Source organism: Oncorhynchus tshawytscha, linkage group LG05 (genome assembly GCF_018296145.1).
Source record: "Oncorhynchus tshawytscha isolate Ot180627B linkage group LG05, Otsh_v2.0, whole genome shotgun sequence".
Lineage (NCBI taxonomy): Eukaryota > Metazoa > Chordata > Actinopteri > Salmoniformes > Salmonidae > Oncorhynchus > Oncorhynchus tshawytscha.
Window position 1 is genome coordinate 50,368,239 of NC_056433.1, and position 26,951 is coordinate 50,395,189.

The window sequence follows — 26,951 nt, forward strand, 5'->3', positions numbered from 1 at the left end:
GTGAGGGTAGGCAACAACATCTCCTCCCCGCTGATCCTCAACACTGGGGCCCCACAAGGGTGCGTTCTGAGCCCTCTCCTGTACTCCCTGTTCACCCACGACTGCGTGGCCATGCACGCCTCCAACTCAATCATCAAGTTTGCGGACGACACAACAGTGGTAGGCTTGATTACCAACAACGACGAGACGGCCTACAGGGAGGAGGTGAGGGCCCTCTGAGTGTGGTGTCAGGAAAATAACCTCACACTCAACGTCAACAAAACTAAGGAGATGATTGTGGACTTCAGGAAACAGCAGAGGGAACACCCCCATCCACATCGATGGAACAGTAGTGGAGAGGGTAGCAAGTTTTAAGTTCCTCGGCATACACATCACAGACAAACTGAATTGGTCCACTCACACAGACAGCATCGTGAGGAAGGCGCAGCAGCGCCTCTTCAACCTCAGGAGGCTGAAGAAATTCGGCTTGTCACCAAAAGCACTCACAAACTTCTACAGATGCACAATCGAGAGCATCCTGGCGGGCTGTATCACCGCCTGGTATGGCAACTGCACCGCCCTCAACCGTAAGGCTCTCCAGAGGGTAGTGAGGTCTGCACAACGCATCACCGGGGGCAAACTACCTGCCCTCCAGGACACCTACACCACCCGATGCTACAGGAAGGCCATAAAGATCATCAAGGACATCAACCACCCGAGCCACTGCCTGTTCACCCCGCTGTCATCCAGAAGGCGAGTTCAGTACAGGTGCATCAAAGCTGGGACCGAGAGACTGAAAAACAGCTTCTATCTCAAGGCCATCAGACTGTTAAACAGCCACCACTAACATTGAGTGGCTACTGCCAACACACTGTCAATGACACTGACTCTACTCCAGCCACTTTAATCATGGGAATTGATGGGAAATGATGTAAATATATCACTAGCCACTTTAAACAATGCTACCTTATATAATGTTACTTACCCTACATTGTTCATCTCATATGCATACGTTGATACTGTACTCTATATCATCGACTGTATCCTTATGTAATACATGTATCACTAGCCACTTTAACTATGCCACTTGGTTTACATACTTATCTCATATGTATATACTGTACTCGATATCATCTACTGTATCTTGCCTATGCTGCTCTGTACCATCACTCATTCATATATCCTTATGTACATATTCTTTATCACCTTACACTGTGTATAAGACAGTAGTTTTTTTGGAATTGTTAGTTAGATTACTTGCTCGTTATTACTGCATTGTCGGAACTAGAAGCACAAGCATTTCGCTACACTCGCATTAACATCTGCTAACCATGTGTATGTGACAAATAAAATTTGATTTGATTTGATTTTGATTTGATTTGAATCCTGCGTCCATGGAAATGCCTCGTGACTGCGCTGCAATTCCTTGAAGTTCTCCAGCGTCGGCTCATTCATCCCATCCTAGAAAAACCTGAAGTAGTTTCAGAGCAGCCCGTGTAAAATGAGATTTAAGATTCATTTCCTACATTTTGCCCTCCAATCCCTCTTGCTTTGGACAACAACTTAGCATGCCACTGGGCTATGGGCAAAAAATAATTTATGGGGGGGTCTCAGTAAGGGTCTCAACTTACTGTTGTGAGTTAGAATAGTAAAATGCACAAGGTGAACTCAAAATGTGGTTGTGCATCAGCAGTTTTTATTTTGTTATGTCAGTCACTGATAGTCACTCAATTAGCCCATGACAGCTAACATATTTTAGACTGGTAAGTTAGTCTAGCGGCCAGCTATCTAAACTTAGTAATCATGGTCAATTTGCTGTCCGGGGGTCCCCCAATAATTTTGTTAGTCAGTCTCACTCGGATAGCATATTAAAAACTGCAAACTTTTATCTTCAACTTATGGCAAAATGTGTAGAATTGCCTGAAATTAGTTATAAAACTGCAAAATCCCCACGGCAAAACGTAAAAATGATCTCCACTGTCAAGAGGGGAGCCGCTAAAATGTGTTGCTCGCAGTGTGTGTGTGTGTGTGAGGGGGGGGGGGTGGATGTTGGTACGCAGATCCTTGAGCAACTGCGGCCCCTCACGGTGAGTTCAGCTTCTTTGTGGCCCCCTATCCCGTCAAAGTAGTCCAGGCCTAACAACTGTCTAGGTACTAAACAGGCTCCATCTGTCTTCTATCATATTGATTATAGATGAAAAACGGCACAACTGCCACCTCAAACAGCTGTTGCCCAACCACTTTCACACTAACACTAAGTACTTCACACAGACTCCGTTCTCTTGCTCTATTAAGAAAGGCCAGGTGGAAAAGGAAGGGAGACAGGTGTGGTTGAGGCCAGGGGGACAGTCAGGTCAGAACATGTTGGAGACCACCCCTGGGAGTTTACAGGCAAACTCAATCTATAAAGGATGAATCACTCAGGGGCTTCATTAAATTAAGATAGTGATAAATATTTCCATTGTGTACTTCCCCTCGTCTATTTTTAAGAGCGAGTTCTGCGTAGGATACTTATTTTTAGGCTGTTGTTCAATCCCTCATTGTATCCCTTTGGAGTTGAACGTTTGACAACTGACTGCATTGTATGATGAAACTGTTGTGTCCTGGAATAACCAGGTTGCCATTTTCCCCATGTGTATTGCCTCATGCTACTCAGGTGGGTGCATAGCATTCTGTATGGTTGGAGTGAACGGAATGAACGGTTTGTATGGTTAGGGTAAGAGAGTGAGGAAGCCTAACAAAACTAATCTATTGCCCCCACAGAGACCTACATCCTTCCGAAATAGCTGGAACATTTCCGTACAAAAGATCAACATCAAAACGATACATAAAATACAAATGCACTTCCCCCTCACATCTGTGTCAATTCTAGCTAGCACTTAACTGTGCAGAAAATATAATGTCCAGTGGTCCACACACACTATCATATTCACACAATCTGCCCATCTTCAAGTGAAGATTCCAGCAGCCCCCTGCAGATATTACAGTTCCTCCGACAGAGGAATAAATACTTGGTGACTCCGAAGCAACCTTTGGAGAAAGCAGCTCAGAACACAGTAAACAAAGAAGCCACACGAACACGCCTCTGCAATTTAGACGGGCAGAAAAACATCTGTTCAACCTCAGGTTAGCCTTCAATTGCTAGTTGAAGGGGCAAGCAGCTTGGCAAACAGCAACGTTGAACTGAAGAACCATGTTCAAAGTCCTCTGGAAAATGGATCGGATTCTTCAGTAAATTGGCCTCACAGAACTGAAAACTGAGTGACAACAGGTCACTTCAGATGGCGGAACACAGCGCTGTGTTCAATCCTACTCCTTCCCCTCTCAGACTGTTGACTACGTATGGTTCCTTTGAGTGTGTTTTCATGTGTGCAATTAACTTTTTCTTCAGGACTCTTCACATCGCTCCAGGCCCAGGCATTACTAACCAGTCTAGTGTGAATGACACACTTCTGGTTCTTAAGTATTGAAAAAAAGCGCTCATCCACCAGTCCGTGACATCCGTCTACCTTAAGATCTTCTCCTGGATGTTGCTTCTTATAGGAATTCAGGATATCTTGGTGCATTCATTTCTAAAGGGCACCTTACATCATTTTTTACACTGAAACCTTGTTTCGCTACCACTTAAATGGACAACTGACTGACCGTGATCTTATAACCTCTGGATGTAACATCTTGTTGGAAAAGCATTCATTGAACTCTTCTACTCCTAATGCTTCCGTATTGCTGTAAGGAAGGAGCACAACACACTCATGTTCCAATGCCCACTCTTCTTTTATGAAAGGGATTCATAGCAGGGCCACTGTGTGTGTGTGTGTGTGTGTGTGTGTGTGTGTGTGTGTGTGTGTGTGTGTGTGTGTGTGTGTGTGTGTGTGTGTGTGTGTGTGTGTGTGTGTGTGTGTGTGTGTCAAGGTGTTGTGTAGTGAGCATTGATTCGGTATAAGGCGGTATACCATATATTAAACATTAAATCATTGTATTTCTATGATTCCAACATTTCACGCAAGTGTTTTGATCTAAATCGGAAGTAAAATAGATTTTTGCCCATATCGTGCAGCCCTACAAGGCAGTGTCGAAATGATCTCAAATGAGATCAACTTTGGTTGAAGTTTGATTGAACGGTATAAAACAAATCACAATGGAGAAAGCCCCATTGAAATCACTTACAATGTATGTTTCAACTCTAAGGTCATGCACAACTCATAAAGCAAATGTTGAACTTTTATTATTCCAAACCATCATTCCATAATTGCTAAGAGTGTGCAAAGCTGTCATCAAGGCAAAGGATGGCTACTTTGAAGAATCTCAAATATACTTTGATTTGTTTAACACTTTTTTGGTTACTACTTTTTTGTGTCCAAACTTTTGACTGGTAGTGTATATATTGTGATATGATATTTTGGCCATAAATCGCCCAGCCCTAATTTGGCTCCAAAAGCCCGGCCACTGGCTCTACCGGCTGAGCGGCGCCCCATGCTGTCCTTCCAGCGGGGTGTTAAAAGTGCTCAACCAGAGGGGACTGCCATCATCAGTTCACACGGAGGGACACTGAAGCGTCATGTGACAATCGAACAGAACACTTCCCTCCTTCCATGGGAGAGCATTCCATGCCATGTGTCCTTCAGGCCCCTGCCAGTCTACCGCATGCTTCGGCTAGGCAAACCGAACAAATGTGCTTGCATACTTCCTTAAAAGACAACTCAAGAAATCCGTCATTAATTTTGAGATGAGATCTTAGTCGCACAATTTTACATCTAACTAACATGTTCGGTGCAGTTTGCATACACCTTTATCCAGCTATGTCCACCCCTACCCTCAACACCCATCCCCTCAGTTCTCCCCAAGCATCCTGTGAGGCAACACAGAATAAACAAGTGTATACATTTGACTGAATGTAAGTGTAAGAAACAGTGTACGGTTTGTTTATGAGAGAGAGAGAGAGAGAGAGAGAGAGAGAGAGCGAGAGAGAGAGAGAGAGAGCAAAACACTCCTCAGTCTCTCATTGAGAGCCCTATCAGTGCCCACTCACTAGTCATGGCTCACTGCGTGTTAGAGAGACAGGTTGAGGAAACAAGATAGTGTGCAGAGACAGACAGACAGGAACGTGTTATTTCGAGGTTAGCTGTCTACTCCACACAGCCTTCTGGGACTCTGACTCCGTTAGAATACATTAACGTTGATTAGTCATAGTCTGGTCCCAGATCTGTTTGTGCTTTTGCCTACTCCATTGTCATGCCAAAACTGTTTTGCATGAGCATTCCAGAAGAGAGCCGAAACAGACTGGCACCCAGGCTAGATTAGTCATCCACCAAGCACATAACATCAGATTGAGCTGGTCACCTTGGGGTGTATTTTGGGGCACTTTGTGAGTCACCCCCAAAAAATAAATCAATAGCAGTAAACATCTGATAGAGTGTGGGAGCAAAAAAAACACCCAATTAGTATAGTGTGTAAGACTGAACTTCATAGTTTTAAACAGTAATGGTCAAAAACATGTCAACCCGCCAAGACATCTTCTGATGGTATTGACTGTGGAGTTGGACATACTGTAAATGCCTATGAAAAAGTTACATGTTCATATTTATCTTTGGCGCTGAAGTGCTTCTGCATGGCTTCCACGATGGGGAAGAGCTTCTGGCTCAGGACCCCCATGTCATGGACCACTACAACACACACAAATGAGGGCAGTCAGTCATATGAGAAACATCTCATTCAGACAGTCAAGTCATTCTGACTTGATATTGTCAATTGCACAAGGCACATGGGATTAGAATAATAATGTCATGGGCAAAATCAGGGTGGGCATAAGGGTTCATCACCTTCAAACAAAGGTCCCCCTGTCCCACTTCCCCTCCCTCCCTCCTCTTCTCTGCAGGTCACTCTCCCAGCTCCCATGAAACCCTGCTGCCCCCAGTGGGCCTAATCCCACGGTGCAGGGCAGGGATTTGACTCCAGCGGTCCCCACTCCCCAGTCAGATCATGTGGATCTCCCTCCAGATTAATGAAAGAGGATTTTGCAGTAATTTATTACTGCAGAAACAAATATGTTCCAGATTGTGTCTCGGTTAAATGCTACTGCATTAAAGATGTGTGTGTGTGAGAGCGAGAGAGAGACTGTGTGGTAAAGGTGGGGATTAGACATATTTAAAAGCAGATGTGTGATTTGGACATGCAGACATAATTTAATGTTCCATAACTGATTAAGATAAGCCTCCCCTACGTCTGGCAATAAAAACAGCCCTGGAGATTGTATTGTGGAACAGCATGTTAGCCTAGCTTTGGAAACAGCTAACTGTTACGTTAGCCCATAGAGTACCCACTAACCACAGTGCAATTAAAAGACCATCATCACATTAATTGTAGTTTTAATGAAATAAATCTTCTAAAGCAACTGGGTGAAATCTGAATGTTGTGCTGATTTTGCCTTTCCCAAATGACTTGCAGCTGAGAGCGCCTCGACTTAGAAAAAGTGGGAATGAGAGCAACAAATTAAACATTTATATGATGTTTATTTCCAGATTTTGCTTGTATATTTAATAGATTACGTTCTTTTTTTAAGAGCTATGTGTGAATAATTCAGATCGTAAACAAGACAAGGCAAACCACTCCCAACAACCCACATGTACTAAATAGCCTAATACAGGAGAAGTCATACTCTTATACCGTTATATTCCTCAGCTGTACTGAACCAACGTACAACCTACATTCTATTTCGACTTTATAGAACACAAAGGAAAGGGTAGGCAAAGGGAAGCAGTAGAGAATAGACTCACCTAACATAAAATAGGCTGTCTACAATTGTCATTGTGATTATACACTGAACAAAAATATAAAACGCAACATGTTGGTCCCATGTTTCATGAGCTGAAATAAAAAGATCCTTGAAATGTTCCATATGCACAAAAAGCTTATTTCTCTCAAATTTTGTGCACAAATTTGTTTACATCCCTGTTAGTGCGCATTTCTCCTTTGCCAAGATAATCCTCCATATCAAGAAGCTGATTAAACAGCATGATCATTACACAGGTGCACCTTGTGCTGGGGACAAAAAAAGGTGCAAATTTGTCAGACAATGCCACAGATGTCTCAAGTTGAGCGAGTGTGCAATTGGCATGCTGACTGCAAGAATATCCATCAGAGCTGAATATTAATGGCTCTACCATAAGCCGCCTACAACTTTGTTTTAGAGAATTTGGCAGTATGTCCAACCGGCCTCACAACCGCAGACCATGTGTATGGCGTTGTGTGGGCAATCGGTTTGCGGATGTCAACGTTGTGAACAGAGTGCCCCATGGTGGTAGTGGGGTTATGGCATGGGCAGGCATAAGCTACAGACAACAAACACAATTGCATTTTATTGATTGCAATTTGAACGCACAAAGATATTGTGACGGGATCCTAAGGCTCATTTTCTTTTTTAAGGTATTTGTGGCCAACAGATGCATATCTGTATTCCCAGTCATGTGAAATCCATAGATTAGTGCCTAATGGATTTATTTCAATTGACTAATTTCCTCATATGAACTAACTCAGGAAAATAAATGAAATTGTTGAATGTTGCGTTTCTATTTTTGTTCAGTATAAATTCAATCAAGAAAACGTTGAATCTAAACCGAACAGTGCAGATTGAACCAAGTTGCTTACTTATGCCACTGAGTACAACAAAATCCAATTGCTTACTAAAGCCAATAAGAAGAGCATGTTCTGAGTTGGATAGTTGACTAAGTACATGACAGCCAACAGAGGAGAGGTTAAGCCTCCTTTACGCACAAAGCACTGGGATAATTACTTACTTGAGGAGAGGGGAGCTTTATCAAATTAAAAAAGGCCCCTCTGTATTAAACCCTGTGGGACATAAGCACAGGGGCAGCTGGTTGTCAGTCTGTCTGCAGCAGGCTGATTATCTGAAAAACCACTAAGGCCTGAGACCATGGCATGACCAAATAATTATCCCATTATCTCTACAAGTTCTAGCATTATAGTGTAACTCACTACATGATCATGACTCATGTGAGGCTACATGTGAGGCTACAGAGTGTGAGAACATGTTTGCCAAGCCAACACTATATTGATAAGTCACAATTCCATCCATAATTAGGCTACAAAAGTAATTTTCAGTTTAAATGTCCTTCATAACAATTGGGTTATCTGCTAGCAAACAAGAAATAATTTAGTAAGAAGAATAAAATACTCAGTCTAAGCAAAGCAAATTTTCCATTGTGAGTGACTCACAAGTGAGAAAAACAAAAAAGGTGACATTTCCAGTCACCTTGTTGGGTAGAGAATAACAGTTTCCTTTCCAAATCTGAGTCAAACTTCCGCTTTGTTGAGAAGAATGTTTTCAATTGAAAACAGCCATTTCAGTATAGGCCTAAATACGTAGCCTAGCTCACATTAACAGGATACAGTACAGTCAAAATAAAACATACAAAAACATAAGAATCAAAGGGTTAGATACAAGCAAGTTAATAAGAATTTAATTGGGCAGGTATTTGGTGCTGCACTGGTTTGAGAAGGGAAGCCCACATTGAGGAAAGCTTCCTTTCAGCTTTTCCTGGCTGGCTCGCTGACTCCAGTCCACTGAACAGGGAGACTAGGGTCACCGACTGTCACCCCTCTACGTCATGAGAGCCTGCAGTACGAGCAACCACGGGGATGGCGGAAAGCCCATTGTCCTGTCCTATGCTTCTACCTACTGCCTAACAAATCATAAGCAATGTGGGCAACACCCATGGGACTGGGCAATAACAACAGAAACAACGATTTTCCTTCAGTTCATATGGGCTACTCTGTCAACAAAACCACACACAAGCATATACACACACTTGTTAGAGTGCGAGTAACTTATACATGCGCGTGTGAGTGTGGGTCAGAGATCCTGTAATGAGCATGGCCCCCGGCGGTGGGATTGTATAGGCTGTTTGCTCTGGTTTTACAGGGATCTCAGCAGTGTTGTAAAGTACTTAAGTAGCACTTTAAATTATTTTTACTTAAGTAGTTTTTTGGTGTATCTGTACTTTTCTATTTACATTTGACAACTTTTACTCCACTACATTCCACATGGAAATACTATATTTTTTACTCCATACCTTTTCCCTGACACTCAAAAGTAATCATTATTTGAATGCTTAGCAGGACAGGGAAATTGTCAAAATCAGACTTATCAACATCCCTGGTCATCCCTACTGATTATCTGGTGGACTCACTAAACACACATGCCTTGTTTGTAAATGATGTCTTAGAGTGTGCCCTTATCTATGCATGCATTTTAAAAACAAGAAAATGGTTCTGTCTGGTTATCTTAATATAAGGAATTTGAACATTTGGTACTTTTACATTTGATGCTTAAGTATTTTTCAGCAATTACATTTACTTTTGATACTTAAGTATATTTAAAACCAAATACTTTGACTTTTACTCAAGTAGTATTTTACTTTCTATTAGTATTTAGTATTTCATTTTCTATTAAGGTATCTTTTCTTTTACTCAAGTATGACACTTGGGTACTTTTTCCACCATTGGGACTCAGACAGTGTTTTGTCACTAAAAAGTCACGGAGGAGTTACATATCCACTGTCCTGTGTGGGCGCTCCTGAGAGATAAATAATTAAAGAAATTAGGTGAGGATCTGCTGAAAAGCACATCAACATGCTCACAGGTCATTGCAGTTCATAGCCAGCCCCATGAAGATCCGTCCCATTAGTGACTGTGCAGGATGTGTTTGTGTGTGTTCAGTGGGCCCTGGGTAGTTCAGTAAAGCGCTACTCATCTGAGAGCTACTGCTGCATCCCATAGCAGGGGCCGACAGGAGCGCAGAGGAATAAACTGGATGTCACGGCCTGTCAAGTTCTCATTATATAGCATTACCCTGTTGTGCCTGGCAAAGGGGGCTGGAGCAGGGTTCGGTTGGGAGCAAGGGAGAGGAGCATTAGCTGAAGAGGGAGTAATCTGTCCCTCTGGCTCTGAGCCGCCTAAGATGCTAAGCTGAGCAAACTGCTAAACTGAGCAAACTGCCACTCAATCCAAGGCAGAGGATCAGATTAAGCTAATGCAGTGCCTCAACATTCCCCATCAGATGAAGACATGTTACCGGGGACGTGCCTGGCTGGTGAGGGAGGATTTATTTTCATTAGCAGTGGATTAACAACTTGTAAACAAGTTTGTTATCGCGTGCTCTGTGACGCAGACAAAAGAGGTGAGCGGAGTCCCTTACTGCAAGAAACTGTACTCAGATCAAGGGGAAGACAGAGGAATTCCTAGTTAGGAATCGGAGGTCAAATTTCTATGGCAGAAAGTCTGCCATGTTTTGCTCTACCGCAGGTTTGAGATCAGACTGTCACATACTCTTCAGGTACAGGGCTTCTGTCAGTGAAGACATTCTAAAGATGCATCAAGACCATGCATGGACGATATTAGGTACAGCATAATCCTCCCAGTGGCTGAAAAAAGCAGAAGAGGGTATTTCTAAACCGTAATATGTTTTGAAAGGGCAACACTGCCCCCCTGTGTTAAAGAATAAAACTGTTCACTCAGTGCATTGTTGCACTCTCTAGCCAGTCTGCTCCTCCAAGCGTGGCCTGTGCTTGCCAGGTTCAGGATTAAGCCTTTTTTAAAGGATTAAACTTGGGTCTCCACACTTTAGGACTAATATGCCATGTAACACCAGCACAAATACACTGACTGATAAGTGGTCACCCTGGTAAGAAATGCATCAGGGCACCAATCAGACTTGCCTCATACTGAAATGTTGTGCCGAGGAGCAGCTCCGGGAGCATCCTCTCGCCCAGCTCTCGGCTGGCCTCGTCACTCACAAAATGAAGGACCAGCACCTCTTCGTCCAGGAAGAGACCGTATTTGGCCATGGATAACATGGCCACCCAGAACTTCTCCTGAAGGCTTCGGCTCCTGCCCACCTTGGTGAACATCATGAGGGCATGGTAGTACTGGCTGACCTTGGGTCCACTGTCTGACCCAATATCTTCCCTCCTAGTCCTGCCTTCGCCCTCCTCCCCATCTCCACCCTCTCCTCCCTCGGGGTGCAGCAGCGTCGTTCACGGTTGGCGTTTTGGCTGGCCTGCATCTGCTTGGTGGCGCTTGACAAACTCAACAGTGAGTTCAGTGAATTGGTAATTGCTGGAAACTCTTCCATCATCTCACTTGCACCTCTCTGACGTTATTTGTCAACAAAAAGGACAGCAAGCATGGCGGCATCTTCAGCAGTTATTGTTTATGGTAAGAACAATATACAAGTTGTTGATACAGAATTGAGTCCCGTTCATCTAACGTTTGTATTAGAAAGTCACAGCAGCTCTGATATACTTTTTATGGGTAAAAATAGAGTACATTCCAAGTGACTACCTAAATGAAGCTGGTTGAGAGAATGCCAAGCATGTGCAAAGCTGTCATCGAGGCAAAGGGTAGCTACTTTGAAGAATCTCAAATATAAAATCTATTTGAATTTGTTTAATATTTTTTTTGGTCACTACATGATTCCATATGTGTGATTTCATAGTTTTGATGTCTTCACTATTATTCTACATTGTAGAAAATAGTCAAACATAAAGAAAAACCCTTGAATGAAAATATGTTTCCAAACTTTTGACTGGTACTATATATATATTTATATTCCAGACTCTAACATTGCTTGTTCTGATATTTCTTATTTTGGGGATTTGTGTGTATTGTATTACTTTACTTACTGTTGGAGCTAGAAACATAAGCATTTCGCTGCACCTGCGATAACTCCAAGATATGTGTGCTCGACCAATAAAATTGGATTTGATTTGACATTGAAGCCATTACATCTGGTTTGCAAGCATGTAAATGGTTTGTGTCGAATATATGGTTAATGAAATAGTGAAACATATGTAGATGTATTGTTGTAGGTACTAGTATGGGTACTAACCTATCTAATCATACAGTGCCTTGCGAAAGTATTCGGCGCCCTTGAACTTTGTGACCTTTTGCCACATTTCAGGCTTCAAACATAAAGATACAAAACTGCATTTTTTTGTGAAGAATCAACAAGTGGGACGCAATCATGAAGTGGAACGACATTTATTGGATATTTAAAACTTTTTTAACAAATCAAAAACTGAAAAATTGGGCATGCATCCAATTTTTTTTTTTTTTATTTAACATTCCTTATAAAATATAAAATTATTATAAGTATAATTTATGTATGAGTGAAGCTTTTAGTGAGAGGTTTAAAGCTTTAATATTTAAGAATTTTAGCCCCCCAAACCCATATTCATTATATCAATAGGCATGTTTAATTTTGTCTGGTGTAGCATTCCAAATAAAATGAAATATTTTTTTGCTCCCTAGATTTAAAAAACTAGTCATCTGGAGTGCCATTAGTAAGTAAGTCAACTGGGATAAGACCAGTTAATCAATGTGATTTTTCCATAAATAGACAAGTATTTACCTCTCCATGGTTGCAGAATCTTATCTATTTTTGCTAACTTTCTATTGAAATTAATTGTGGTAAATTCATTTATATTTTTTGAGATGTAAATACCAAGTATGTCTACTTCACCATCCACCCATTTTATTGGTAAACTACAACACTTTTTTAATGATCCAATACATAATATGGTACACTTGTCATAATTAGGTTTTAATCCAGAGAGGCTAGAAAAGTGATCAAGATCTTCAATGAGACTGTGCAGGGATCCCGATTGGGGATTTATGAAAAATAATAGAGTCATCGGCATACTTTGACACTTCTTTTGTTTTTATCCCCTGGATTCCTAACCCCTTGATGTTCTTGTTGGATCTCATTTTAATAGCTAGCATTTCAATGTCCACAATAAATAGATATGGAGACAGCCTTGTTTTACTCCTCTTTAAAATCTCAATAATTTCTGAGAAGTAACCATTATTTACTATTTTACATTTGGGGTTGCTGTACATACTTTAACCCATTGTATAATTTGAACCAAATTAAAGTAAGCCAGGCATTTATATATAAATTTCAGTCGTACTTTATCAAACGCCTTTTCAAAATCTGCTATGAAGACCAGGTCTGGTATCTTCGATGTTTCATAATGTTCAATTGTTTCAAGTAATTGTCATATATTGTCCATGTAAAAAACCTGTCTGGTCAGGATGAACAGTATCTGGTAAAACCTGTTTTATTCTATGTGCTATGCATTTCGCCAGCATTTTTTCATCACAACATTGAAGTGTTAGAGGCCTCCAGTTCTTTAAATGGACTGGATCTTTATACTTACCACCTGGGTCCTGTTTTAGAAGTAATGAAATCAGACCTTTTTGTTGAGCACCTGAAAGTCTACCATTTGTATAAGCGTAATTAAAACATGTTTATAATGGATCTATGAGTACATCAAAAAAAGGTCTGAAATACCTCTACTGGTATACCATCAAGCTCTGGTGTTTTTCCAGACTGAAAAGATTTTATTGCCTCAAAAAGTTCCTCTTCTGTAAATTGTCCTTCCTCTTCCTCTTCTGTTTATTCCTTTATTAATTTAGTCTGTAAACTGTGATTGACTACACTCCAGTATAGTAGGTGGCGGCATGCACCTCAACGTTTGTTTGCAGACCGCCATAATATCATAGAAGTAGAGGCAGAAGCTAGCGTGGTACTCCTTACTAGCTAACAGTAGCGTCACAGATAGAACAATGAGACCGATATTTCACCGGATGTTTAAATGTGAAGCATCCGCGTGGCATTTCCACTCACTACCAGTTATGGATTTTGGCCGATATTTTGCAAATTTTCTCACCGATGAAACGTTTGACCTCAATATAGTTTTCTGTTCCCAAAACTAAAATGTGTTATGAGTTTTTTAATTTTTTTTATTTAAACAACGCGATTTTCAACGGGTAAAGTGTACAAAACGTAGTAGACTTTACCCGTTGAAAATCGCGTTGTTTAAATAAAAAATAAAATAAACTCATATAGAAAATAAAGAAACATGTATTTTTTTTTATAAGGAGTGCAAAGGCGAATTGAGTTATTGCATATGTGCACTTCAGAGGTGGCGTTCCGTAACGGAAATATGCAGATGTCCGCTAGAAAGTGCCAATTATTGCATCTCGCCAGCTCGTGCTTGGCTCTGCCCAATATGACTCACTTGTTCCCGTTTGAAACGAAATGCTGTGGTCTATCTTGGTTTACTTATATACATCTTTGGTAGCGTGCTAATGGCCGTGGGAATTCAATTGTGTAGCATTAGCTAGTGGAAATGATTGTTGTTTATGCTTTCTTGACTGCACAATTATATGTTACGTTCTTTAGATGCTAAATTAGTTGGGTTGTTACATCTAGCTAGACGTCTGTGCGTTTCAAATTAACATCTAGTCGTGGAAAATGACGAACGTTATTCAGGTGACAAATGTCTCTCCGAGTACCACCTCCGAACAGATGAGAACTCTCTTCGGGTTTCTTGGAAATATTGAAGAACTGAAGTTATTTCCACCAGAGTGAGTATTATGAATATTAAACAATTAGCTAGCTAGTAGCGACGTACATTTTCCATGAAAATTCTGCCAAATCTGGCCATCACATAGGTTGGGGCCTGTGCGGCCTCAGTCCACCCCTAGCTAGTAGTAATTAGTTAGCACACGCAAGTGTGCGTTTGCTCATGCAACTGATACAGAGGAGCCAAACTCGCGCCTACATGGCTGTGAGCTCGCAATTTACCTAGATGGTTAACTTGATGGCTAGCTAGTGAACACTGCTTACTGCAAGCTCATGGAGTAGGATATCTGCGAACTCTTGTCCCTCAGTGCCTATATGAAACATCCTAACGTTAACCAGCTAACTGTACTGAGAAACAACTTGCTAGTAAGTTATCTTGTGATATCGAGAAATAAATCAGTCCTGCAGTCAGTAATATAGTAACTAGTTGACAAAACAATCTGTCGCGAATCAAACTGTTTTGAATTACAATGATACTGTGAAAACAAATGGCTCCATTGAATAACAGGGCAGGGTAGTAGGAGCTAATTAATCTGTTCTGTGCTTTGCTGTTTTTCACCTGTCGAATTACACCTGGCTGCACTGCAGTTAAGGTAGGAATTACAAGACGTCTTGATCATCCCTCTGAAGCTCTCATGGCAAAGACAAGAAAAGACTACAAGAGATGCAACGTTCTTTCATTGCTCTCTCTTCCCAATTGTAACTAAACCAGACATAAAATATGTTTAATTAGGAAAGTGAGCATATATGTTTTCAGGAAGAAAGTATACTAACAGTGTCAGTACCATGTTTCTTCTACCATATGTCGAGAATCTTTGTATTTCTTGCACAACAAATGTGTATTTTCTTCCAGTGAATCTTCCTTGCCTGTGACTTCACGTGTCTGTTTTGTAAAGTTCCTTGAACCTGAGTCGGTTGGAGTGTCCCAGCATCTGACCAACACTGTCTTCGTGGACAGAGCGCTGATTGTTGTCCCATTCGCAGAAGGTTGGTCGTCTTTGTCCTATTTCTAATGTTTTCCAACATACAACAAAGCTCAATCAAACCCCATTGTTTATCAATATTTTATTTCAAGTAAGATTTAGTACAAAAGTCTTACCAGAGATTGACAATATAATAGGGGTAAACGGGAATACATGTGTAATTTTGCAGTTCTAGTATAGCCTATTAATACAAAATAATTGTATCTGTAATTTGTGTGTTGTGGTTTTCGAACTGGACAAGGCATCTGCTGAGCCCCTACCTTGCAGACTGAACAAGGTCCTCTACAGCCATCAAGAGATTAGACACACAAATGGCTGCTCGGCTCCTGAGCCCCTTCCCACTGTTGTTCTGCTGCAGAGAAAGAGTTTCTTTATATCTCCAAAGCATCTTTTCATTATAAGGATAATCACTCAATGAACCATCGCAATAGCAGGGGCCAAGGGCCCTCCCTATCCCTCATGTCAACAATCTTAATTCTGGAAACGAGATTAAAGTAATCCAAGTTTAAAGGCCACAATCAGTAGTAGGTATGCGTCTAATAAACTAAAGGAAGCATACAAAAGTAAATTAACTGATTGCGGCAATGCATGCCAGAGTAGATTTGTATAGGACTCGGCCGACATCCATTTAGCTACTTTCAGCTACTGGCCTGAAATTCTGAACATCATTTTAGTTATGATTTACATGCTTATCTGTTGTTTGGACTTAACCCACCCAATTTGAATAGCTTTGTTTCGCAGTCCTTTTATACATATGTGCATTTCCGTCCCCATATATTTTCACTAACTGCAGGTAAAAGTAGGACTGGTTGTTGTAGTGAAATGCTTTATGATGATCCTCTCCACTTGACTCTGAAGTCACACATTTAACGGAGGCTTTTCTTGTTGTTGTTTTTCCAGTTGTTTTTCCTGGTTCAGCCCCATACAACAGGCCCTGCTGAAAATACCACCCAACAGTTTTGTCTTCTGCAGCTTATCCTGTTTCTCAAGTGTCTTTATTTTATTTATTTTTTCCAGAAAAGATTAAACCTGTTTGATTTGAAATTATCTTAATTTTAGATTGCACCCCCATTTTAGATTGGACCATCTCATAAGATTTGAGTTTTTATTTCACTAATTGTATGTTTTTTTTCTTCAGCATTGGGCACATAGTTAACCTTTTCTGTTTGGGCTTTTGCTGGCATTTTCCCTTTTTTGTCAGAGCCTACTCAATACACTGGCAGGTAGCTTCGAGGTTAGAGTTTGGGCCAGTTCGAATACCAGAGCCGACAAGGTGAAGAAAGAAAGTGTTGCTTTGCCCTTGAGCAAGGCACTTAATCGTAATTGTTCCAGGGGTGCTGTTACAATTGCGACCCTGACCGTGACCCCACTCTCTGCAGGTCCTCGGGGAATTGGGATATTTAGAAAAATAAACACATTTCAATTACACACTTGTGAGTAACAGGATAAAATATAAACAAACCCCAAATTATTATATATTATTCTTTCTGCAAGTTCAATTTTACAACACTTTACATGAGTGGTATCATACGAAGCGCGTTTGAGGAGTTGTCAAAGTAACTTTGGTCAACTCAGGATAACCAGTCATACGAAAGTGGCTCGCCTTTTAGCCAGGTAAATTTCTATGGCAACAGATTCTAACCAGCTCCAGGGCAGGCTAACTCCACTTACCCTGAATGAAATGACTGAGCAACGAGTTGAGGACCAATTCAATCAGATTCCCTTCCTTTTGCAAAGATTGCATCATCCGCTTCATTTGAGGAAGGAAATGTTTTTGTTAAAAATAGTCATGTTAAAATGTATCACATTACACATATAGTAATGACAGGATGCATTTAAAAAAAAACGTTCAGCGTTTGCTTAGCCATGTGCGACATAAACACGCAGATATAGGCCTGCTAGAGTTGGAGGCAGGCGGACGGGCAATATCCACCATTGTAGTATGGATGAAGCCAGAGGTGAAACTAACTAATGCTGGTTAGCTGTAGAAAACCCTGAGTAGATCTAGCTTGCTTCGTAGTATACCCCCCTGGTGAATATATTAGCCAATCAACAGTGCTGTAGGCTCTTTGGAAGGAAGAAAAGCCACCAGCAAAAGCCCAGAAAACAGAATTTGGTTGAGCCTTTTTCTGTTTGTTTTGTAATGGTAAGTGTTTTTAGGCAAAAGTAGTTACCTTTTTCCTGAACTTTTTTGTGTGCGTCTTGATGTTTTTGTGTGCTTTGTAGCGAAGCAGCCGTCACGAGTCGCTTGTTCATAAAACATCTAATGACACTTGAGAGCACATCCCACTGGACAACCGGCTGTGCTTGCTTACGTTTGGTTCATGACTTTAAAAAAACAAGTACAGGTGATACAATCTTGGCAGTGTTGACCATAGTGTGTATTGTGACTTTATTCTCGTAGTATTCTGAAATCATACTTAGCAAATCAGGGACCAACATTTTCTGCCAACACAAAATGGAATGTATGTCTTACTACATATCTATTGTGGTAAGACTAGTTAGGTTGACGTGGTTTGTTTGAGGCTCTGTTTGAGTGTGGGGGTTGTTTGCAAAGACCTGTACTGATTCTGTGGTGTTTTTCTCTAGGAGTGATTCCTGATGAGTCTAAAGCTCTGTCACTGCTGGCACCAGCGAACGCCGTGGCAGGATGCATGCCTGGAGGAGGCCTTCTCCCCACTCCGAATCCTTTGGCGTCCGTAAGTGTTATCTATTGGTGTCGAAATGAGACCTCTCAACTGTGTAACCAAAGGCCCCATTTTGACAACAAAAAAAAGTAGCTGGAAGGAAGATTTGTCTGACTTGTGTCCCTTGTCCTTGCAGATGGGAGGCGTACCTCTTTCAGCTCTCGGAAATCCGAACATGGATCACATGGCTGCCATGGGCATGTCTGGCAACATCAACCCCCAGGTTTAACATGGCTACTTTCTATTTCACAACTCTGTACTTTAAAACGGGTGTAGGTTATAGTTTTAATCTGTATGTAACATAATAAAAAATTCCTGTCTCAATCTGTCAGTTTAAGATAGACATGTCTGTTTTTTGCATGGGCTGCGTCTCAATCCACCGCATCCGACTATGGCGGCCTTCCGCATCTGGTGGAAAGTGGCCGAGCTACAGCGGTCTGTCAGACCATGAGACAAAAATTGGTCTTCTCACAAAGCTTCCGAACTGTTTGGTATACAAACAAATAATTTTCCCACTCTATGGAATGACTACGAACACGATGGTGTTTTGCACTACGACTGAAGTCGGTAACGGTGATGTGCCAACTTCTGTCTGTAGCATCCAAATTGTTTGCACTACAAACTAATGACCCCATTGTGGAAAGGGGAGACTCATGAACCCAATTGTGTTCTCCATTTTGCACTAAGCCCCCACAAGTGTCACAGGACCTGGCTAATACAAATGAATGGAAGCATGTAGGTAACAAAAATAAGGTGTTAAACGTGTCCAAAAAAAAAAACATTTCCTGAGCTTTCTTATCTCCTAGAAATAGGACAGACACTTCAAAACTATATTCCTTATGATTTATTTTGTGATTCTTTTTTTGCCATTACTGAATGTTATTCAATGCGTTTCTATGAGCTATAGTAGTAAAGGCAATTTTTTAATTATTAAAAAAAAAAATCAAACATGGTATGACCATCTTAAAACAATTGCATATGTTAGCTTAGTAGAACCCCCCTATAAATGTATATAGCTATGCATTTTCATGTTCCCTATTTCAGGCCCTCTCTGCTGACTTTCTGAAGCTTATGCAGTCCATGGATCCTACTAAGTAAGTATCACCTCCAATTCTGGCCGGTCTATAAAGAATATCTTAACTATTATTGTGTATGTGGAAGAGTCATCTGTAATTTCTCTGGGTAACTAACTGGGGTTTGACCATTGCAGGATGAATCCAATGGCTGCTGGTATGATGATTAATCCTGGTATGAAGAATGACTCCAACAAGGAGATAGAGGAGGCCATGAAGAGGGTCAGAGAGGCCCAGTCACTCATCTCTGCCGCCATCGAGCCTGGAAGTGAGTTATCACTAATTTAGACCACATATTTGCAGTATTACACTTTGTATTTTGACTGAATTACTCATTCCTCTCTTCTATGGCGCTCTTCCTCACGTCTTCAGACATTGACGGCTGTCACGTTAGTCAGTTCCCACAGATTTGTATTGTTACGTTGGAGTTTCCCGAGCTTTTGTTCTTCCTCTTTGCAGATAAGAAAGACGACAAGCGCAAACATTCCCGCTCCAGGTCCCGGTCGAGGCGGAGGAGGTCCAGGTCTCGTCACAGGTACGCCGCTGATGAGAAACTGCATACCTTCATTAAATCAGCAGTTTTGGATGTGCTGAAGGTTAGCCCCACTTTACATGCATGTTGGAAAACATCAGCAAATCAGTCAAGATGCATCTTGAGTGGTTTGAGTGCATGGATTAGTTGGGACAGCTCTGAGTTCTGTTTAAAAAAAAATAAAAAACCTGTCTATAATCTCATTGCAGGCGATCAAAGAGCAGGTCTCGACGGAGGTCCCACTCGAGGAGCAGGAGGCGGTCGAAGAGCCCCCGCAGACGGAAGTCCCACTCCAGAGAGAGGGGTAGACGCAGCAAATCCAGGTGGGTGGCCATCTAACAGTGTTATATTCACAGCGGGGATCAGGGGAAATGTGGTGCGTGATGTACCTCTTTCAGGATTCCTTCAAGTCATTGTTTGCCTTCATTGTTTTTCCTGCTTGCAGGGATAGGAGGAAAGAAGATAAATCCAAAAAGCGCTCCAAGACGCCGCCTAAGAGCTACAGCAGCACCAGGAGGTCTCGAAGCATCAATCGGTGAGTGGTTTAAATAAAGGAGGAGTCTAGTTAGCTTGACCAAAATGCATTGATCCCGCTTGATGTTCTAGACCTTTCAGGAACCCGAAGACAACCAGTGGAATGTAGGGTTAAAGGTTTCCCTCCCATCTTTAATATCTTGTCTTCAACAGCAGACGTAGAAGAAGCCGCAGCGCCTCTAGGTCACCAAAAAAGTCCAGGTCCCCAAAGAGGAAACTGTCCAAGTCCCCTTCCCCTAGAAGGTGAGTGTGGTACAAAAGAGGGTCCTCCTAGTTCAGAACCACACTGGGCTTCACAGTGCAGTAGAAGCCGCAGCGCCTCTAGGTAGATGTACCTGTCTGTATTTAAACTATAGTTTTTGTTCCCACAGGCACAAGAAGGACAAAAAGAAGGACAAAGAGCGAGAGAAGGACCGTGACAGGGGGAGGAAAGACGTCAGAGATCGGAGCCAAGACGAAAGAGAACGCTCCACTAGTAAGAAGAGCAAAGATAAGGATAAGGACCGAGACCACAAATCTGACAGTGAGAAAGGAGATGTCAAGGTGCACAACCACTGACTTTCCCACATTAATGGCTCATTCTAATCGTATCTGTTAAATGTCCATCTAAATAGCTTTTTAGCCATGACTAGGCTTAATCTGTACAGCGACACTGACCCTGAATGTTTTCATGTCCCGAGTTTGACCTGTTTCATGTGCCATTTATTCCTTTGTTGCTCAGAATGCTTTGCTCTTGAAGGTGACCAGGGATTACGATGAGGAGGAGCAAGGCTATGACAGTGGAAAAGAGGTAGAGGACGAAGAGGAGAGGAAGAGCAACTCTGATTCTGCGTCGCCCCCGAAGCCCCAGGAGTCTGACGAGAAGCTTGCAGGGGAGAGCGGCAAGAAGTCCAAACAGAACGGAGATGACCACCATGATGAGGAAGACATGGAGATGAGTGACTGAGTACACCCAGGGAAACCCAGCCAGATGATGTCACTGAAAACCGATATGCTCCATTCCCTACCGGTCTCTTTTTAAAGGCGTCTAGATAACGTGTCTGATCTTGTGAATACTTGTGGGAATCTGGTGGGTTGTAGTCCTATTGGGGAGATGTACAGTTTTTAGAGTTATAGAGACACTTTCCATCTCTAGACTGGTTAGGGGAAATATTGTTCCGGTTTGAAATAGCCAGTTTATTTCTGCCTGTGTCTGGTGAGCATGTGTAGGAAATCAAAATATAAAATGTCAAATTGCTGTACTTTTATGTTGAAGGGCCTGTTGAATGTGAGGGATTTAGAAAGTGATTTCCTTTTTGGGCCTCAAAGATTTTATTCATCTTGAACATATAGGAACTGTTTTCTCCTAAATGACTCACTGAACTTATGTATACTTAAACCTTTTACAGGACAGGGGTTGGCCCCTCACCTACTCAGACTGTTAAATAGTTTTTAGCCTGGTACCATTCTGGTTTCGGTGTAGCTTTCTATTCTTTGTTGTAATCTTGACAAATTGACTCAATCTGTAAAGCACTTAACACTGTTGTAGACATACCCTTCCACCCATGACGATATACTGTAGATCCAAATTGTTTGGATTATTATGATGGAACACCCTGTACTGTCTACATGTTTTACAAAGGAAAGTCTATAATAAAACGTGGTCAAAATAACTATGGTTTTGTGGTGGGATATGTTTGATAGCCTGCACCATTTTTGAAATGCATGATAAACAAATGGTACACAATTTCATTATGTGTGGACATTTTAGTAAAAATGTTGTTCATTTGAAAATAGTGTTAGGCTTATACAAGGTTTCGTGTCCAACTGGCATGTAGATGAGTGAACTTGTTTACATCAGCTCCTGGCAGCTAAAGCCATGGTAAGGAGTAAAGCAACGTTCAGCCCACAACAAAAAGTGAAGAAAACACATTTCCATTTGCAGCACTAACCAGTAGTAGCATGGAAGCATGATGGAAAGGTTTATAACTACCTGAGGGGTCAATAGGACCCTGATCGATGTACAAAGGAAATGAGTCGGGAGTACAAAGCATTCTGCTATTTCTATTGCTGCTGGTGCTGTATTGATCTCACTGCAGCTCAGCAAACCCTCCCTGTTGTACCCAGCAGAACCAAATGAGCACCACTTCAGAGAAGTCTTATTTCATTCCTGAAGCAAGGCATAGCTAAGCTTATTGGATTTGACCTTTTCCTTGAACGTAAAGCTTTGTTTATACCTGGTGCTAACGTGTCATTTGTCCTGATCTTGTCCACATTGATTGCCCACATTTTCAGAAATATGTCTACACGTCATTAAAATGTGTTTAATATCCATCCTTTGTATCTGCATTGTGACCAGAGTTCCAGGTCCCTCCCTATATGCAAATTATTTGACAGCTATTCTTTCAAAATAATATTGATTTGTTTTAAGACACATATTGATGCCATAATTCAATGGTGCCACCTGTCAGTGATTTTAGAAGGGATAATGATTTAAATGGTTTCACTGTCCAGAAATGTCTACACTTGTAAGATATCCTACCTCCGGAGGTGGTCAGAAAGATCTGATCACATTGAGTCTTTTAATCGTTTACACTGTCTGAAAATGTGGGCACAATCAGAATGTGAACAAAATCAGGACAAAGATGGATGTTGGAACCAGGTATAAACGGGGCAACATTTTGCAATGTTCAGATACAATCGGGACTCAACTGAAACTGTTCTTCTGAAGATGGAAACCCTGCTGAATAACCCAGTCCTTGTAAAACCCAAGGATGTAAGACCCCACAGTGCTTTGTACACTTGGCTCATACATAGGTCTGCAGGGGAGAAGCCAACAAAGAGTTGACATAAGTGTGACAATGAAGACAAAAAACAAAGGAGAATTGGAGACTTTTACCAGCACAATATTATATGTACAAAAATAACCATTGCCACCACGATACAAACCAATTACCTCTTTGGGTGAACTCACATCAACTAGGCTTGGCATCAAACTTCAGAAACCCTTCTTGTCATAGAAGACATCTACACCCATATTAACACAAAGAAAGTGAAGACACAAAATAAAACAAACATAAAAGCAGCGGTATTTACACCTTGCGCAAAGGAAAAGGCCTGGATTTTGCTAGCTTTACAAATTGCATTTAGGGAACGATTCAATCCATACCGCTGAAGTTGAACTCTATAGCGTGATTGAAATGTAATGGTCATTTTGCGATTGATCCGACATATGCAGTATCTACCGTGAACACAGTCTCTGCTAACTCGGGCACGTTGACTTTACTTCTATCGCGCAGTGGCGCTGAACCTCTGTGACTTGGAACGTAATCGAGCCCTTTACGTTGTACTTAAATCGTACCTAATAATCTACAGACAACTTTCACTCCTGGTTCATTTCCATTAACTGAATTGTACAGTTTGTTACATAGTTTAAAAAAAAATGGTAGAATATGAAAACAATTCTTATATGTAATACTTATAATGCCACACTTTGCTGCCAGTCAAATAGGGTGAGACAACTTCGCTCGGGTACAATTCAATTTCTTAGCATGTCTATCATTGCTTTCAGGTGGAGTACCACAGAGTTGAGTAATCGACTGGCGCAGTAGGTCCTCCCCTCTGCTGCCAAGGCCAACTCAGCCCAGTACTGACTGGCTGTAGTGCATCTAACCAGTGCCCAACGTTCAGTGCAGCTACTCCAAACAAAGCGCTGGATAGTAGCTACATCTTTTCACATCCATTTAAAACATTACACATACAATTTCCTTTTCTTGTCTTCTTCTCCTATGACAACTTGATGAAACATCAATGCCCTTTCATAGGTGACCCCTTTCTGGTGTCCACCCAACGGGGTTAAAGGTCAGGGAAGCGGCTGGGGTCCTCGTTGTACTCATTGGGGATGGTGAAGATGGACTCCTCAAACTCGTCGTAGCGCAACTCTTGAAATGTCACCGTGGCCGTAATGGTTGGAAAGACGGGGATATCTTTGTGGAGAGACGACAAATGTAAACGTGTTATAACATCAGGGAATATAGCTGGTCAGCCAGTCAGCAGGCGTCCAACTGGATCTCTTATATTTTAGAATATGTTTCCCACTAAGCAGTATACTATACATAGTACTTACCCAGTTTGACAGGGAAACCAGGAGGGAGTTTCATTTGAACAAACTCTCTGAGTTTATTAAAGTGCTTGAAGGGTGCTATCACCTCCAGGACGTTTAATAACCTGAAAATAAACAACAAAAAAGAACAGTCTTTCATTCTCACTCAATGAAGAATGGATTGCATGCATCACTTCATGCCAGAGAGTACAGCAGGTTACAGTCACTAGCACATTCAATTAGCGATGGGGATAATCACGAGAAAACGAGGCCTCTGCACACCACAAAAGTGAGGGTTAACATTTTTGTTGTTGGTGTGATTACTGATCAATTAATTTATACATTTATAATTAGCAGGTGTTGTTTGTTTTAACAAACCTTTTTTATTTTTGTACTTATGTCTTGTATATTGTTTCCGTTGTGGTGCGGTTTTCATGTCAGCCCTTGGGCTTCCAACCACACCTGCACACAGTTTTTTTTTAGTATTCATTTGTTTTTTATCTGTATTGTTGTCTATCGTGTGTTTTCTTTGGTGCAAATAAATAAATGCACCGTTCCCACCAACCTCTTAAGCCCATTCATTCACACAAACGTCATCTCAGATTTCAATACATTATGAAGAAAAAAGAAAATACATTATTAAAATGTATCCCGCCTGGCAACTACTTGTGTCAGTCTAGACTTCCAAGTTCATCCGGGCGTAATAGAAGAGGATACTTACGATTCAATGCTCAGAGGGAAGTCTTGACTCATGGCTACGGTCGCTTTGAAGTTCTTCTTGCTCTCTTTGCATACCAGGTCTCTTCCTAGATGAGGCGCTCTGAAGGAGGGGAAGAGGGAGAATGCCCAGTCACAAAATGAGGTGAAATTGCTTTTTTGAAGGAAAATAAAGGAAAGAAAGAATCCACCCTGGGGAGGAGAGCAAGGTAGAGCAAGTTAGAGCAAGGTAGAGCAAGTTAGAGCAAGGTAGAGCAAGGTAGAGCAAGTTAGAGCAAGGTAGAGCAAGTTAGAGCAAGTTAGAGCAAGGTAGAGCAAGTTAGAGCAAGGTAGAGCAAGGTAGAGCAAGTTAGAGCAAGGTAGAGCAAGTTAGAGCAAGGTAGAGCAAGTAGAGCAAGGTAGAGCAAGGTAGAGCAAGGTAGAGCAAGGTCTGACTAACTGTGATCCTGAAAGTAAATAACTGATGGGAGAGAGTGAATAGATAATGGAGTTTCTCCAACAGGAAGTAGAACAGCTCTCCACAGCTTTAATTGATCAGGTAAGAGGGAATAGCCTTAAATGGCACTATCCACCCTGTCACAACTGTACATAAGTGATCTATCAGTCTGTCCATCAATCCCCCTGGCAAGATGGCACTGCAGTGGATAGCAGCTGTCTTACGGGCTCCTGACCTATTTTGTGTGTTTTTTTTACGCTGATCATAACTTTTTTGTACATAATGTTTCCAGCATCATTTCCTATGACCGAAAACAGCTTCAGTGCATCAGAATGGATGAACATTCCAATTTAAACGAGAAGGCACCTCTGTATCCTCTCATCGGTACCTGAAAAACTGTAATATCCTATGTTTCTCAGAGTCTTAGCTGAACAGGGGGAGGAGAGGTGTGTCTCTTTGTTAACAACAGTTGGTGCGCAATCTCCAATGTTAAGGAAGTCTTAAGTTAGAATACCTCATGATAAGCTGCAGACCATACTAATTAATCTACATTTTTCGTAGCTGTCTAGTTACCACCACAAACCAATGCTGGCACTAAGACTGCCCTGCCTTTGGCAAATGAGACTTTGACTTAACTCAGCAAAAAAAGAAATGTCCTCTCTCTGTCAACTGCAATTCTTTTCAGCAAACTTAACATGTGTTTGCATGAACAAATATTTGTATGAAAATAACAAGATTCAACAACTGAGAAATAAACTGAACAAGTTCCACAGACATGAGACTAACAGAAATGGAATAATGTGTCCCTGAACAAAGGGGGGGGTGTCAAAATCAAAAGTAACAGTCAGTATCTGGTGTGGCCACCAGCTGCATTAAGGACTGCAGTGCATCTCTTCCCCATGGACTGCACCAGATTTGCCAGTTCTTGCTGTGAGATGTTACCCCACTCTTCCACCAGGGCACCTGCAAGTTCCCGGACATTTCTGGGGGGGGGACAGTGAGAGGATGTTTATTTTTTTGCTGAGTTTATCTGTGGCCAACAGATGCATATCTGTATTCCCAGTCATGTGAAACACATAGATTAGGGCACAATGCATTTATTTAAATTGACAGATTTTCTTTTCAAATCTTTGAAACTGTTGCATGTTGTGTTTATATTTTTGTTCAGTGTAAAAGAGCATATTTTCCATAACCGGTAGGTAGGTAGGTAAGAAGGCAGGAAGGAAGTGAGGTCTGGGGTCTGAACATAACCTGTAGGGAATACAATATATGATCTATACCTGGCATGTAGGTTTGTCACTATACGGAGGAGGGGAATGGGCAAGGTATATGCAAATGAAATACTGTAGTATTTACTACAGTTTTTTGTAAATGTAGTTTTTTTTGTGGACTGTAGAGTTTTTACGGACATTACTGTAGCATTTACTACAGTTATTTTGTGGATAATACTGTAGTATTTACTATAGTAATCTACAGTACACTA

The 26,951-nt window shown here is 41.4% G+C and overlaps 2 protein-coding genes and 1 pseudogene across 4 annotated transcripts in view; 1 reads left to right on the forward strand and 2 right to left on the reverse strand.

The window, feature by feature from the left end:
- The window catches only part of LOC112251791, a 55,494-nt pseudogene extending 44,304 nt beyond the window's left edge, over positions 1-11,190 (reverse strand).
- Positions 11,191-14,073: 2,883 nt separating this feature from the next.
- On the forward strand, positions 14,074-21,886 carry LOC112250767 (serine/arginine-rich splicing factor 11). Of its 3 annotated transcripts, XM_024421181.2 has the most exons (13): positions 14,076-14,427; positions 15,014-15,124; positions 15,279-15,412; positions 17,998-18,107; positions 18,232-18,318; positions 19,140-19,189; positions 19,306-19,436; positions 19,628-19,703; positions 19,910-20,023; positions 20,146-20,235; positions 20,388-20,477; positions 20,606-20,777; positions 20,956-21,886. In XM_024421181.2, exons 2-13 carry the CDS (start codon positions 15,090-15,092, stop codon positions 21,178-21,180), a joined length of 1,314 nt encoding a protein of 437 aa, XP_024276949.1. In that variant the 5' UTR covers positions 14,076-14,427; positions 15,014-15,089; the 3' UTR covers positions 21,181-21,886. The 3 variants fall into 3 exon arrangements, with proteins under 3 accessions (XP_024276948.1, XP_024276949.1, XP_024276947.1); XM_024421180.2 differs by lacking the exon at positions 15,014-15,124 and having other exon boundaries at positions 14,074-14,427; positions 20,391-20,477; XM_024421179.2 differs by lacking the exon at positions 15,014-15,124 and having other exon boundaries at positions 14,077-14,427.
- A 1,207-nt stretch (positions 21,887-23,093) lies between these two features.
- LOC112250766 (ankyrin repeat domain-containing protein 13C) overlaps positions 23,094-26,951 on the reverse strand; it is an 89,206-nt gene continuing 85,348 nt past the window's right edge. Inside the window, exons 11-13 of the mRNA XM_024421177.2 lie at positions 25,037-25,135; positions 24,340-24,440; positions 23,094-24,199 (exon numbers count right to left, since the gene is read on the reverse strand). Of these exons, the coding sequence (XP_024276945.1) occupies positions 24,069-24,199; positions 24,340-24,440; positions 25,037-25,135 (331 nt within the window). The 3' untranslated portion in view covers positions 23,094-24,068. The remainder of the gene's footprint in view (positions 24,200-24,339; positions 24,441-25,036; positions 25,136-26,951) is intronic.

Bases quoted from the DNA above. Each gene is read 5' to 3' on its own strand.
- LOC112250767 (XM_024421179.2), top strand. From the start codon at position 14,315: ATGACGAACGTTATTCAGGTGACAAATGTCTCTCCGAGTACCACCTCC. The intron at 18,108-18,231 runs GTAAGTGTTATC...TTGTCCTTGCAG, and splicing joins CTCCGAATCCTTTGGCGTCC to ATGGGAGGCGTACCTCTTTC. The intron at 19,704-19,909 runs GTACGCCGCTGA...ATCTCATTGCAG, and splicing joins AGGTCCAGGTCTCGTCACAG to GCGATCAAAGAGCAGGTCTC.